General features: G+C 38.1%; 1 protein-coding gene across 1 annotated transcript in view; it reads left to right on the forward strand.

Annotated features, from left to right (window-relative positions):
* Nucleotides 1-14,224, forward strand: part of ltbp1 (latent transforming growth factor beta binding protein 1) — a 224,142-nt gene that overhangs the window by 188,544 nt on the left and 21,374 nt on the right. Inside the window, exons 20-23 of the mRNA XM_084735368.1 lie at nucleotides 957-1,082; nucleotides 1,208-1,336; nucleotides 9,562-9,690; nucleotides 13,749-13,886. Coding sequence (XP_084591494.1) covers nucleotides 957-1,082; nucleotides 1,208-1,336; nucleotides 9,562-9,690; nucleotides 13,749-13,886 — 522 coding nt within the window. The remainder of the gene's footprint in view (nucleotides 1-956; nucleotides 1,083-1,207; nucleotides 1,337-9,561; nucleotides 9,691-13,748; nucleotides 13,887-14,224) is intronic.

Below are 14,224 nucleotides of genomic sequence, written 5' to 3' on the forward strand. Positions count from 1 at the left end.
TTTGGTCTACAGCCCAGCAGGACTGAGATACACACATGCTAAATAAATGGCTATGATTGGTCCAAAAACATGGCTGCCATCAATCAAAAGACTTTGCCAAGAGCAGAGCTTAGCAGGAAATCAGCCATAGCTCAAGTTGTCTAAGATCTTTCTGTGAGTAACAGTAAGAATCTGTGAAGACAGATCCTTTGAACTGATGTACAAGTCAGTAAAACTGTGTTATTTTAGTAAAAATGTTCATTAAAAAACATTCATTGAGAGTGAGGGGCTAAATGAGGGAGGGTGGAGGCAGGAATAGTATGAGGGAGGACACAGGACTGTAACAATTTATATTGAATGGTATTATTGTACTGTCGATATGTTCAAATACGTCTAGTGCCCTCTGCAGCGGCTGTGGGTTCGACTCCCGCCTGCGGCCCTTTGCTACAAGCTTAAAAACTTGTTTTTTAAAGATGAAGTTCATTTATTTTCATGCCTATAGAGGAATAAAAACACCAAGGACAAAAATTCTCACTCAAATTGTTATAATTCATGCATGAAAAGATTGTGGCTTTTATTGTCCAGTTATTGGAATGCTTTTATAACCACTTCCATGACACTTCTGGTCCTTCATACAGGGTGTGACTTTTGAGAATATTTAAAATGATTAAAATCATGTGACATAATAACCCAAGGGCAAAATGTAAATCAGCGTACCATTTTCACTTTTAGTTATTAGTGTACTATTATTAGTTTTTATATGCGATATATATATGTAAAGTACCAATCCACGCTTTATTTGCATTATTTGCATTACTTGGTGTGACTTGGAAGTATTTGTCAACCTAACTGTCAACATAATCAAAACCTACTTTTTAATTATGTAAGGAATAAATATCCATCTCTTACGATTTCTCTAAATATGTGACTCAGTCTGAAAAGTCTCCTCTCACAGGACTGATGTGTGTGTGTTCCAGATGTGGATGAGTGTTTAGAGGAAGCCATGCCCTGTGAGGCTGTCGGTGACTGTGTGAACAACATGGGTTCCTATACCTGTAGCTGTCCTCAGGGATACCGACAGATCAATGGCACCAGCTGCAGAGGTACATCCTCCCACCACCACACAAACTTCTGATCCCTGATTTACATGTTACACAGTAACAGTGCTGCTTGGATGGATGAACAGTCACTCATACATCTCAGTGGATTTGTGTTTCTGTCCTCCCAGATGTTGATGAGTGTGTGGATGAACCAGAGCTCTGCATTCCCCATGGCGAGTGTCTCAACACAGAGGGATCCTATCAGTGTGTGTGTGAAAGTGGATTCACTGCCCATGTTGACACACCCTCCTGTGATGGTAAGATGCAAATACCAAAAAAAGAAAGACACACACACACACACACACACACACACACACACAATGGGGTTTTCATTCAGTAGAACTTGCCTTTGAACCATAATATGCTTATTAAAAAAAAATAATAATAAATATATATATATATATATATATATATATATATATATATATATATATATATATATATATATATATATATATATATTCGTAAAATAATACTGTCTGTGGCTGTCAGCTGCAAGTTCTTTGGTTTCCTCTGTAAAGATCAATTTTAGAAGTTGCTCACAGATACGTTATTTGCTGCATGTCTTGTGTTCCATATTATTAGACTGTCTTACACAGCAGAGAGTGTTCCAAGCTATGGATATCATGATTTACTGGTTGTGGTTTGCTTACAGTCACTTATGAAATGAAACTTATGAAACAGCCACTTCACTCATGCTTCAACATAAACCAGCATGTTCTGAACATGAACAACGTCAAACACTCACAAAAAGTAACATTTTCACTTTGGAACATAAAACAGCAAACAGCAACAAACTATTCAGCTTTAAGGCCAAGGCATTATGGGAAATGTGGGCTGTAACAAGACTCTTGCTCAATCCTCTGGGCTCTGATGAAGTTTGAGAGAAAAGAGAAGGTGAAAGGAATCATGAGGAGGACCTCCAGGTACAGGCTTCTGTAGCAATGCTGAGTGTAGATGATGTCTGTTACTGGCGATAATAAAGGGACCAGTGGATGCTTAGAGTCTGTGAGATTAAAGCAGAGAGGAGTCTGTTTTTCTCTTAATGATGAGAGCTACATAAGAAGTCCCTTACTAAAGTTACTTCCAAAAACATTTCAAGATATTTTCAGAGCTGAATTGACACAGAGAGGCTAGATGCTGCAGCCATATGATAATAAATTACATCAAAATTGAAATGTCAGCACTCATCAATACTCAGTGTACAAACACAAACATCAAACACAGTGTGCTGTACAGTTGTTCGGATTTAAACGGATTTTAACAACAGTCTTTTTATTGGTATTTCAAAACATAATACAGTAATACAGATATGTAATTCAGCAGACCTAGTATAACCCCCTCTCCCATGTTCCTGCTCCAACAGAGCCCCATCCCTGTAACAGTAATACTGTACCATTCAATACTCAGTGTTGACTTAATAAACAGAAACAACACAGAAAAAAAGTAAGTAAGTAACACACACAAAAGAAAAAGAAAAAAAAAAACAGCAGAGAATTCATATAAACAGCAGAAAATCCATTTAAAAATTATATACACAGAAATAAAAATAAAATTAAAATTATAATTAAATACATTATAAAATACATGTAATATGGGGTTAGCAGTGCAAAGGTCCTATGCCAGCAACGTCCATTTTTTCTGTATAAATTAAAAAAAGATTTCCATATAGTATAAAATTTCTGAGCACACCCTCTTGTTGAATAGCGAATCTTCTCCAACACCAAATGGTGTATAAGATCTTTCATCCACATTTTAAATGTTGGAGGGAACTTCTCTTTCCATGTAAGGAGTATAAGTCTTCTAGCTGAAAGAGATGCAAAAGCTATCATATTTTTTGCTTGGCGATTAAGGGGTACATCTTGTGGGGTTACTCCAAATATTGCAGTAGTAGGAGAGGGTTCAATAGGTACTACCAAAACTTCTGAAAGGGTCTTAAATATTGACTGCCAAAAACTATTTAGTTTTGGACAGAACCAAAACATATGTGAAAGGGTGGCTGGTGCTTGTCTGCATCTGTTGCATACAGGATCGACACTAGACCAGTGAAGGCGATGTAAAACCTTGAATTGGATAATTGTATGTCATAAACAAATTGAAGAAGAATGTTTTCTGTCTAGGGCAGTCTTCCAGACCTCATCAGAAAACTGTCCCCAGATCTTTTTCCCACTGATTTCTTAACGATGTCAAGGGCTCTAGATTATGTGAATTAAGTAATGAGTAAACTGTCCCAATAGACCCTTTGGACTATGGGTTAAGTCTCAAAATGGAGTCTAGAAGAGAATTGGGTGGTTGCGATGGGAAGTAAGTGGATGATGCTGATATAAAGCTACAAAGCTGCAAAAATCTAAAAAAGAATGAGAGCGGGGAATATTAAACTTAAGCATTAACTGATCAAAGGATATAAAGACATTTTCAATAAATAGATCTCTTAATGTGACAACCCCTCTTTTAACCCAAATATCAAAAGCGTCATCTATAGTTGATGGGGTGAATAGGTGATTACGCATTATGGGAGCATACATTGAGTGAAAAGAATTGCCTCAACTGCCTCCAAATTTTAATTTCATTGAGTGTTTCACAATCGGGTTTGAAGTGTACTTGGATATAGGATCAGAAAGAGGGAGTTATGAGCAGAGCAGGGCATACAAGGAGGTGGGACCACAAGATAAATTCTCCAATTGTAACCATTTGGGGGCAGTGCCATTGGATGGGGATTCCTTCCAGTACAGCATAGTCCATGTTGGTAGCCCAGTAATAAAACTGAAAATTAGGAAGTGATAGTCCACCATGTTGGCGATGTCATTGTAACATGCCTTTCCGTATCCATGGGTTTTTCTTATTCCAGGCGAATGTAGTTATCAATTTGTCAATGGACAAAAAAAAAGATTTCGATAAAAGTACAGGGACACATTGAAATACATATAAGAATTTGGGCAGCACATTCATTTTAATTGTATTAATTCTTCTTCCTAATGATAAGGGCAATAAACTCCAACTTTCCAAATCTTGTTTCAGATGAGCCAATAGAAGGAGGAAATTAACTTTAAAAAGGTCTTTGAGGTCATGTGTGATACAGATTCCTAAGTATTTGAATTTTTGTGTATTAACTTTAAGTGGAAGTGAGTCAAATATAATTTGCTTAGCCATAGTATTCACCGGTATGATCTCACTTTTTTGTAAATTAATTTTATATCCTGATATTTTGCCGAAGTCTTTGAGTAGATCAAGTATTTTTGGTAGACTAATTAATGGGTCGGACAGGTATAAGAGCATATCATCAGCATAAAGGGATACCCTGCTTTCCAGACCATTTCTCTGTATCCCCTTAATACCAGCTGCACCACGCAGTGCAATTGCTAGTGGTTCGACTGCAAGAGCGAATAAAAGGGGTGACGGGGCAGCCCTGCCTAGTGCCGCGATGGAGAGGGAAATAGGAGGAGAGATTATTGTTTGTTCGGACGGCCGCCATTGGAGAGGAGTAAAGTTCCCTCATCTAGGAGACAAATCACCGAAACCAAATTGTTTGAGAGTATAAAAAAGGTAATCCCACTCCACCCGATCAAAAGCCTTCTCGGCATCAAGTGATATTAATATTTCTGGAATGTCGGGTGGAGCGGGATCATAGAGGATACTGAACAGGCGTCGTATATTGAAAAAAGAGTGATGGCCTTTAATAAAGCTTGTTTGGTCATCCAATACAATTGTGGGTAAGACAGCTTCTAGACAGCGGGCTAGCATTTTGGAGAGAATTTTACTGTCCACATTCAAGAGTGAGATAGGGCGAAATGAGCCGCATTCTAGAGGATTTTTATCTTTTTTTAGGGATAAACGAAATTACTGCTTGTCACATGGTCGGGGGAAGGGAGCCAATAGTGAATGATTCTTCGAATACAGAAAGCAAAATAGGAGCAAGCTGGTTAGCGAATTTCTTAAAAAATTCACTTGGGAACCTGTCGGGTCCCGGGGATTTACCATTTTGCATGGACTTAATTGCATTTATAAGCTCATCTATGGAAAATGGCTCTTCTAGATCAGCTGCGGTCTCATCGCTAATTGTGGGAATATCCAATGTGCTAAAAAATGAGTCAAACAGAGTGTCATTCCCAAGAGATTCTGTGGTATACAACTTTGAATAGAATTTGTGGAAACATAAATTTATCTCTGAATGATCTATGTGTTTAATGCCCTGTTCGTCATTTATCTCAGCTATAGTTTGATCTGCAATTTTTTGATGGAGCTGATGAGCAAGAATTTTTCCAGTCTTTTCACCAAATTCGTATGTTCTACTCTGTGTTTTATTGATGAGATTTTCAATATGTCTGGTTGATAATAGGTTGAACTCTGTTTGGAGGACTATTTGTTGTCCTAATAAATTGTTAGATGGGGTAAGAGCAAGTGCTGCATCTAGATTGAGAATATCATTTGTTAATTGCTCAAGTTTTGCATTGCAAGATTTTCTTTGTTGTGCACTGTAAGATATTATTTCTCCCCTAAGATATGCCTTCATTGATTCCCACACTGTTGAGGGGGACATTCCTGGGGTCTGGTTATGTTCAAGAAAGGAAGTTATTTCGGTTGAGATAAACTTAACAAAACCTTCATCTGAGAGCAACAAAGAATTGAGATGCCAAGGGTGATTGTTGGTATGAGAGATTGGTATGCGTAGGGTCATCAACAAAGGGGCGTGGTCTGTGATAACTATTGCCTGGTATTCACATCTATTTATTAACAGAAGAAGCTTCTCATCCAAAAAAAAAAAAAAATCTATGCGTGAGTATGTCCCATGTACAGGTGAGAAGAAGGAATAGCTTCTGGCTGTTGGATTCTGAAAACGCCATGCATCAGATATTCCATTTGTATTGCGAAATAGCTGTATTGCAAGAGCTGAATTGGATGTAGTCACATTTCTGGGTGAGCTATGGTCTAGGGTAGGTGATAGTGCACAATTCATATTCCCTCCAAGAATAAGATGGTGTGTATCCATGTTTGAGAGCTGTTCAAAAAAAATTGTAAAAAGGAGCTATCATCCCAGTGTGGCGCATAGACATTAGCCAGGACAACTGGTGTGTTATATAGCCTGCCAACTACAATTATGTAACGTCCTGAGGAGTCTGTTTCAACCTTTGACATAACAAATGGAATATTCTTATTGATAATAATGGCTACCCCTCTGGACTTGGAGTGAAAATTAGAATGGTATGATTGACCAATCCATCCCCCCTTAAGTCGAAAGTGATCAAAAGTTTGAAGATGAGTTTCCTGCAGGAAGGCTATCCCTACAAGTTTCTTCAGGTGAGATAGCACCTTTTTACGTTTGACAGGGTGATTTAAAGACTTTACATTCCAGTTTACAAAGGTTACATCACAACTAGGGATGGGCATTTTCGACAAACTTTTTGATCGATAATCATGAGAATTAACGATCAATTATCGATTTAATCATTAAGAAATGTCTGATAGAAAAAATGATTAAAAATACCACAGGCAGTCTGATTTTTCTCAATTTAATCCAACAATCCTCTTGCACAATTTAGGCTACAGTTTAAATGTGCAACTGTTAAACAAAACACCGCGAGGCGTCGGGCTGAAACTCCTCACAAAATAAAAGCCAGTGACAGTACTATTTTCTCAAACAAAATACAATTCCGCCTCTTTTAGACAGAATAAAAAATCATAATAAATAATAATAATTTAAGGAGAACTTTAATCCACGTCTTGCGCGATTTACAATTTAAATGTGCAACTGTTAAACAATAGAAATATACCTACGCGGAGGCTTTGGGACTCGGGATCTTAACAAAATAAGAGCCAGTAGGCTATTCTCTAAAACAAAATAAATAGGCTACATTTCACCTCTTTTAAACACAAAAATAAAACATCATATTATTAACTAATAGTCATTTAATCATAGAACAAAGTAGACTCGCAGCTGACCTTTTTTTTTTTTTTTTGCCAGAAGGCACGACTGAGAGAGGGAGGTCCCACATAACAATAACACATTATAGGCCTATAGGTTTACATGAAGGCTACGGTGGTAACTGTCCTGGGCTATAGCTTACTTAACCTACTTGTTTTTGTTCGCCGTGCACGCTTCATGTTTACTACCTTCAGATACGGCGGCAGGGCAGAAGTCAGCTCGCAGGCGGTTTTCTCTGCTACATCGCCCCCCGCTGGTGGGATATTTTACTACCGCCACATAATGAAATTCATTACATTGCTTTCTCGACGCACACTACATGAACTCTGTTTAACACTGTCGAAAAATCGAAAAAAAATTACGTGATCGACAAAATTCTTAATGATCAATTATCGATCATCGATTAATCGTGCCCATCCCTAATCACAACTGGTTGATCCTAGGTCTTGTTCAAGAAAAAAGCAGATTAAAGATGTGTGGAGAAGTAATGGACTTGGGATTTCTAAAATGCTGAAAGGACCCCTCAATAGTAATGTGCAGAATAAAGGAAAAGGAAACGAAAAAGAAAAGGAAAAGGAAAAAGAAAATAACTAAATAAATCTGGTACAGCAAGTCCCCCACCCTCACCTATCTGAACAAGGTGATACCCAAACCCCTCGCAAAAGCATAGACACATTTAAGTGCTTATAGAAGAATGCACTAGCCCCAGAAGACAGTACTCTACTGTATACAAAAAATAATCTAGTGTGAGGCACACTGAACAACAATTAAGTATGTCTGGATATTTTCAATAAACGGATTTTAGTCATCAAATTACTCAAATTACTGTAGGAATCGTTTCAACCCTAAAATTAATGTGTCACACTTTGCAAAGTCATCCCGCAGGCCGGACTGGACCCTATGGTGGGCCTGTTTTGGCCCGTGGACCATACGTTTGACACCCCTGTTCTAGATAAATGCTGCTATAAAATAAAAAAATGCAGATTTCCTTGTTCACAAGGTAAAGCCACATAATAGAGCAGTGTTTCCTGAACTTTTTCACTGGGGATCCACTTTTTAATAATGACAAACCATTGCAACCCAAGTTACAATAAGTCTTATCAATAAATTCTGGGTTTATTTGTGCATCAGACATTCCTGACCATTTTACAGCCATTTACTGCATCACCCTATATTATCCTGACACTTTACTGAAAACATACAAACATCTTAAAACTTTAGAAATGAGAAATAAAGTCTTTTCGACTGAGTTAACAGACCAAGTTTTTATTTCCTTTTATCAGGAAAACAACATGAGACATTTTAGCCTAATTCAAACATGAGACAAAATAAGTGCATATAGATGTAATAAACAGGCTCTTGTTTTTTCTTCTCATCAGTAAAACAATATACACATTTTAAATGCTTTATAACAGGAGTCCTGCAGATATAAATCTTAAATTTGCAGAATTTCTTCCAGTCTTTTATGGATTTGTGGACCCAAATAAAATCACCTGTGACCCACCAATGGGTCCCGACCCAGTCTTTGGGAATGATTGTAATAGAGTATTAATTTGTTAATATCTATGTTCTTCTATACCCTTTTCCTTTGTCATTGTTTCTATTCTTTTATTCATTCTGTAAAAGACTGTGGTAAGTGGCTGGCAGCCTGTTGCAGCAGCTCTCTCTATTTTCCCTGTACTTACTGTCTTTCCTACTTTCACTCAGTGCATCAGGAGCACTTTTTGCAGGCTTCTTTACACAGTGTAAAACTATTGATTTGCATAATGTAAGAGTACCTTTGATGCCTACACCAGCAGCAAGCTCCTTAAATGCAATTCTGTATTTCTGTATTATAGTATATATTACCATATGTAATACTGCTGTACTATATTATATACTACCATACTATCACTATATCACTACACCTCACCTCAAACTATATTTTATATCCAATACTATACTTCATCTAAATTAATTCAGACAAAACCTAGCCTTTTTCTTATTTGAATTATTTCTATAAAATTTTTAACTTGTCTGTGTTTGCTTCTGTCATTATGTTGCAACAACTGAATTTCCCCACTGGGAATCAATAAAAAATTATTTCATCTTGCCCTTCTGTTACTACCTTCTCCATCATTTGTTGTCACTGTCTTATAAACAATAAAGAAAAACGTGAAAAAAGTCTTGAATTTCTTTTACATGCTGTCCTGTTTTCTCCACCAAGGAGAAAAGGAAAAAATGAGAGGAAAAGAAACAGATGGAAGCCTTTGAGCTGGATGTCTGCACAAGGAGGGATATTTTTGCTGTCTACCTCATGATTTACACAGGGGGCTCAGGCTCAAGTGTGTGTCTGTGTGTGGGTGTCTGCCTACCTTTATGAAACCAGTTAATGCATGTTTTATTTATCTTTTTACACAATTTGTTTAAGTTGCACAAGTTGTCAGTATTGTGTTTAATCTAGTGATCCAAAAAGGACATCCTGCACAGCACAAGCACATGCCAGAGAAAGAGATACTAGGAAAGGATGGAACAAATAACTAAAGGAAAAGATGATGTGACCATTATTTGTTTGTTGTGCAGATATTGATGAGTGTGGGCTCAATGAGACACTGTGTGGCCCTCATGGCTTCTGTGAGAACAGACTGGGTTCCTTCCGATGCCTCTGTGACCAGGGCTACCAGGAGTCCCAGGATGGCCAAGGCTGTGTGGGTAAGTGCTGGAGTTATGGTATGTGTATATTAAGCTGGAAGTAATGTATCACAGTGTATTTCTGTAGTGTAAATGAAAAGTACACAAATGTATAGAACCAGACCCCCAGATAATCTTCAAATCACATGCCTATAGTCAAGGGCCAACTTCCTGTAATAATTTGCAAAAAAACAGAAAACTTACATAATACATTTTCATCCCCAATTCCCAAAAGGCTGGAATGTTTAAAATGTAAATAAAAACAGAATGCAATGATTTGCAAATTATTTTCAACTTGTACTGACTACAGTACAAAGACAAGATGTTTAATGTTTAAACTGGTTTATTGTAGAGATTTTTTCCATCCACACCATGGTTTGGTTCGCATGCCATACTGGCTCAAATACATAAGGAATATGACTTATAACAGACTCACAAGGCCTTTTAAGTTTATGTTCCACCATTTCCAAACAAACGTGTTCAGCCACAAAGCAACCACCTTATTACATAAACAATGACGTTGCTCCAACATGGTGGTGCACTAGATGGAAAGTACATTAAAATGTGTCTTAAATGCTTTTTTTTTTTTTTTTTTTTTTTTTTTATTAAATATGATTTTAGATTGGGGGGGGATTCTTCCAATATATTTGGGCACTATCAGTCCCAAAAGAAGCATGTTTCATGTCCTCTTTAAGGTGACACCTCAGCTATAACCTTATTTCTTTTGATAAACTCAATACTGCCTTTTCCTGTCATAGAAAGATATACCAAAAGCTCTAGAATGTGAACTTGTAAAGGAATTGAAACTTTTTTAACGTTTTAGCAGCAGATGTGGACATATGTGTACATTTTCTTAAGACATTTTGGACTTTTCTAGTCTAATAATACATGTTTCAAATGGCTTGGTTTTCTCTGAGATAAATGAACTGGCCATTGTTGGACAGTTTAGGGTATTATCCCTCCTGCTACCTTTGGCCTTAGTTGTTTCTCTCAGGTAATCTTTAAAAGCAGCATTGCCAAGTACTGCAGACAGACCATCTCAATGAGGAATACATGGAACTAATGTTGAAAATCAGCAGTTTTCCTCAAGTTTGGTGTGGCATAAGTGTGAGCTTATGGGTGCTGGTGGTTTCCCCAGGCAAACTGGGCCCCTACAGAGCAGACTTTCCCCTGCTGAACCCTAATAGAAAACTTCCTCCACACAGGCTCTCCCAGTGATCAACCCCATGAAAACACTCACACAGAGACACATAAAATACAGTACCAGAAGAACAAGCACGCTAATGACATACCTTAATACAGTACATGCTCTATACACAATTACACACACTTCCCATCTGTCCTTTGGCAGTGCTGCTGGGTCCCACCCAAGTTCAGTCCAGCCAGCTGCCTCCTCTTCACTGCCAAAACATCACTGTACTGTGGCTAGCACAGATGGACTCACTTACACACACACACACACACACACACACACACACAGTCCCTGAAAACCAACAGTGGTGGTGTACCACTAACCCTTCAGAATGCATGTCGTCTCTCTGTCTTCCTTCTCCTCCGTCTGTTCCTCTCCACTTTCTCTGGTTTTCGCTCTCCCATTCCCAATGTTACACTGCTTCAGTCTCTCTCCTCCCTATATATTGTCCTCTACCCCTGCTCTTGCTTCTGAGATTCTCTCTTCACCTTCATCTTTTCCCATCTCTCCTCTCCTTCGTCTTCATTCTCACAAGGAAGCTTTGTAGCAATATAGCCAGTCTGGCATCTTTCATAATGGGTAATAAAAGTCCAGCAGCTCCAACAAATTTATTGCTGCAAGACATTTAGCAACCCACTGAACTACTTTGCCTTAAAGGGATGGTTCACTCAAAAATGAAAATTCAGTCATTACCTACTCACTCTTGTGCTGATGAAGGTCAGGTTTATTTTATAAGTCCACGAAACACTGCTGGAGTTTCACAGTAAAACAGCATTACAGATACTCCCAAACAATGTAAGTGAATGATGACTAGATTTCAAATGGAAAAGCAACCCAAAAAACCCATAACCCATAATGACTCCATACTGCTTGTCTGGCATAATTCAACTCTCATGAAGTCTTGACATGCTGTTTGCACACCATCACACCACACACACCCAGTTCAGACATGAACACAGCTCCAAGCAAAGGATCTATAATGAAAATTCAGGCTGAAAACATGGTGTAATGACGTCTTTTAAGTCAACTTCGCATGTCTGGACTTTTGGAGACTTGGATTACACCCGACAAGCAGTATGGGGCATTTTATGTCTTTTTTGGATGTTTTTTCAGTTTGTAAACTGGTCACCATTCACTTTCATTGTTTGGGAGATTTTGCAATGCTGTTTTCCTGTGAAACTCCAATAGTGTTGTGTGGACTAAAAAACTAAACCCAACCTTCAGTCCACATGAGGGTGAGTGGATAATGACTGAATTTTAATTTTTGGGTAAACTGTCCCTTTAACTTTGTAGAAAATATGTTTAGCCTGAATTATACTCCCAATCTGATGTATACAGGGACACACAATGGACAACTAACTCCATTAAATTGGAGGTATGTGGATGTCCACAAAGAGTCTGCATGTACACATATGACTTTAAAGACAAAATAACATCACATTGACCCTAGCAAACCCTTGCTCACTCAAGGATGTGGTGTATATAAAATGGCTTTAATGTGTGGATATCCAGAGCTGCAGACTGTTACATTAGCAAAATAAAATGACAAATATCGCCCTAAAAAAACGGCAAAAAACCCAATTGGTGATAGATTCAGCCCATTGTTGATGATACATTTGTCCACTCGCCCAACCCTAGTAACCAGTACTGTTTAATTACTGTGAAATAGCACTTAAACATTTCACTGATCTGACTGCTCTGATCTGTACAAAGTCCCAGTTAAATATGATGTTGTGTTGAATTTGAAGTTCACTGAACATGTTAAAATAATACAAACAAAATAAAAACAAGCTATAAATAAGAAAAAAGACAAATAGGATCCTCAACAGCACATTAATGACAAATAATGAACATAAACAATATTGTTAATGTTCAATAGGGGTAAGAGGAAGTTTAAAAAACTTCTGGTCCTACCCCCTCTGTTCTTTACAACTTCTTTTTGTTTTTTATCCCTTCTTAGTTGGCTATAATATAGCTACTAAATAGTGCTCTCTGAAGAAAGAAGTGTTGTGTAGTGTTTTATACAGTCAACAGGCAATGGATTTTAGTTAGAAATAAGTCGTGACTGAAGGTATGCGCCACACAGCCAGAAAAAAACCTCCTTGGCAGGAATTTAGTTGGGGCAAGTAGATTTGAGAAGTACTTGCCTTGAAGGGCAAGTAGGAAAAAACCTTAATGTCAGACCCTGCAGAGGTTTGGGAATACGGTTGACAATTGACACATTATTTGAAGTTTTTACTTTCTAATCCAAAGTGATAAAATTGCTACTCCTCACTTTTACAGATAGCCCAATCGCTCAGATGGTGAGAGTGTTTAACACAACTGTGTGTTATGTCACTTGGCACCATCCAGCAAGTTTTGCCTGCTCTCCTTGGAAGGAAAATCACAGCATTGCTACTAGGTCTTCTCCATTCTCATGGTCAACAGGAGAAATAATAAATATTGATCAGAAGACATATTGAAATTACCCATGGAGGTCCAAATCAAAGGCAACAGTAGCTTGATGACACTCTCCCAGGTGTGCCCGAAAGCAGCTTAAGGAATGTTAAGCAAGCTGTCTGTGGAAAACCGCACATGGCACAGTTGTATTCAGACTGTCATCAGTTCACAGAGTTGATAGACAGCTCAGCTCTCTGACTGTCCTTCTGCACTGTTTCTGAGATGGAACACAGCTATCATGTTTTTTTTCACCTTGCTGTCTGTTTGAACTTTTTTCATGTCTTCAAATCAGCTGATAGTGATTCTGCCTTCTTTCACACAGATGTTTTTAAAAGACCTTGACTGTCGTAATGATGTAAAGCAGTCTGTGTAAATCTATGTCTTTCTGGTGTGCCAAATACAAGTAAAATGAATCTTCATTGTTATTCCTCATATTCCTTTTCCACAGATGTGAATGAGTGTGAGCTGCTGAGCAGTGTGTGTGGAGAAGCCCAGTGTGTGAACGTTGATGGCTCCTTCCTCTGCGTGTGTCCCAGCGGCCAAGACTACAATGTCAGGATTGCAAAGTGTGAGCCCATTCCCACAGGTAATGTGGGAATTGTACAAATGCACAAAGAGCACAAAGACATCAGGGTGTATAACTGGCTTCATATTAGGGCTGGGATGATCACCGATCAAATCATATATTGGTGATTGGAAGGTTGCCAGGCGATTTGCTGTTTATCAAGGCGATTTTGAAAAAAAAAAAACGGCGCTCTACTGTGCATTAAGAGATGTTTCTGGAGGAAATACATGACTGTTAGAGAAGCCCCGTTTACAAACAGACCTACAATCCACATTCTCTCTTCTCTTCTCTTCTCTTCTCTTCTCTTCTCTTCTCTTCTCTTCTCTTCTCTTCTCTTCTCTTCTCTCCTCTCCTCTCCT

The sequence above is a fragment of the Lutjanus erythropterus genome, chromosome 14, assembly GCF_056507025.1.
Source record: "Lutjanus erythropterus isolate fLutEry1 chromosome 14, fLutEry1.hap2, whole genome shotgun sequence".
Lineage (NCBI taxonomy): Eukaryota > Metazoa > Chordata > Actinopteri > Lutjaniformes > Lutjanidae > Lutjanus > Lutjanus erythropterus.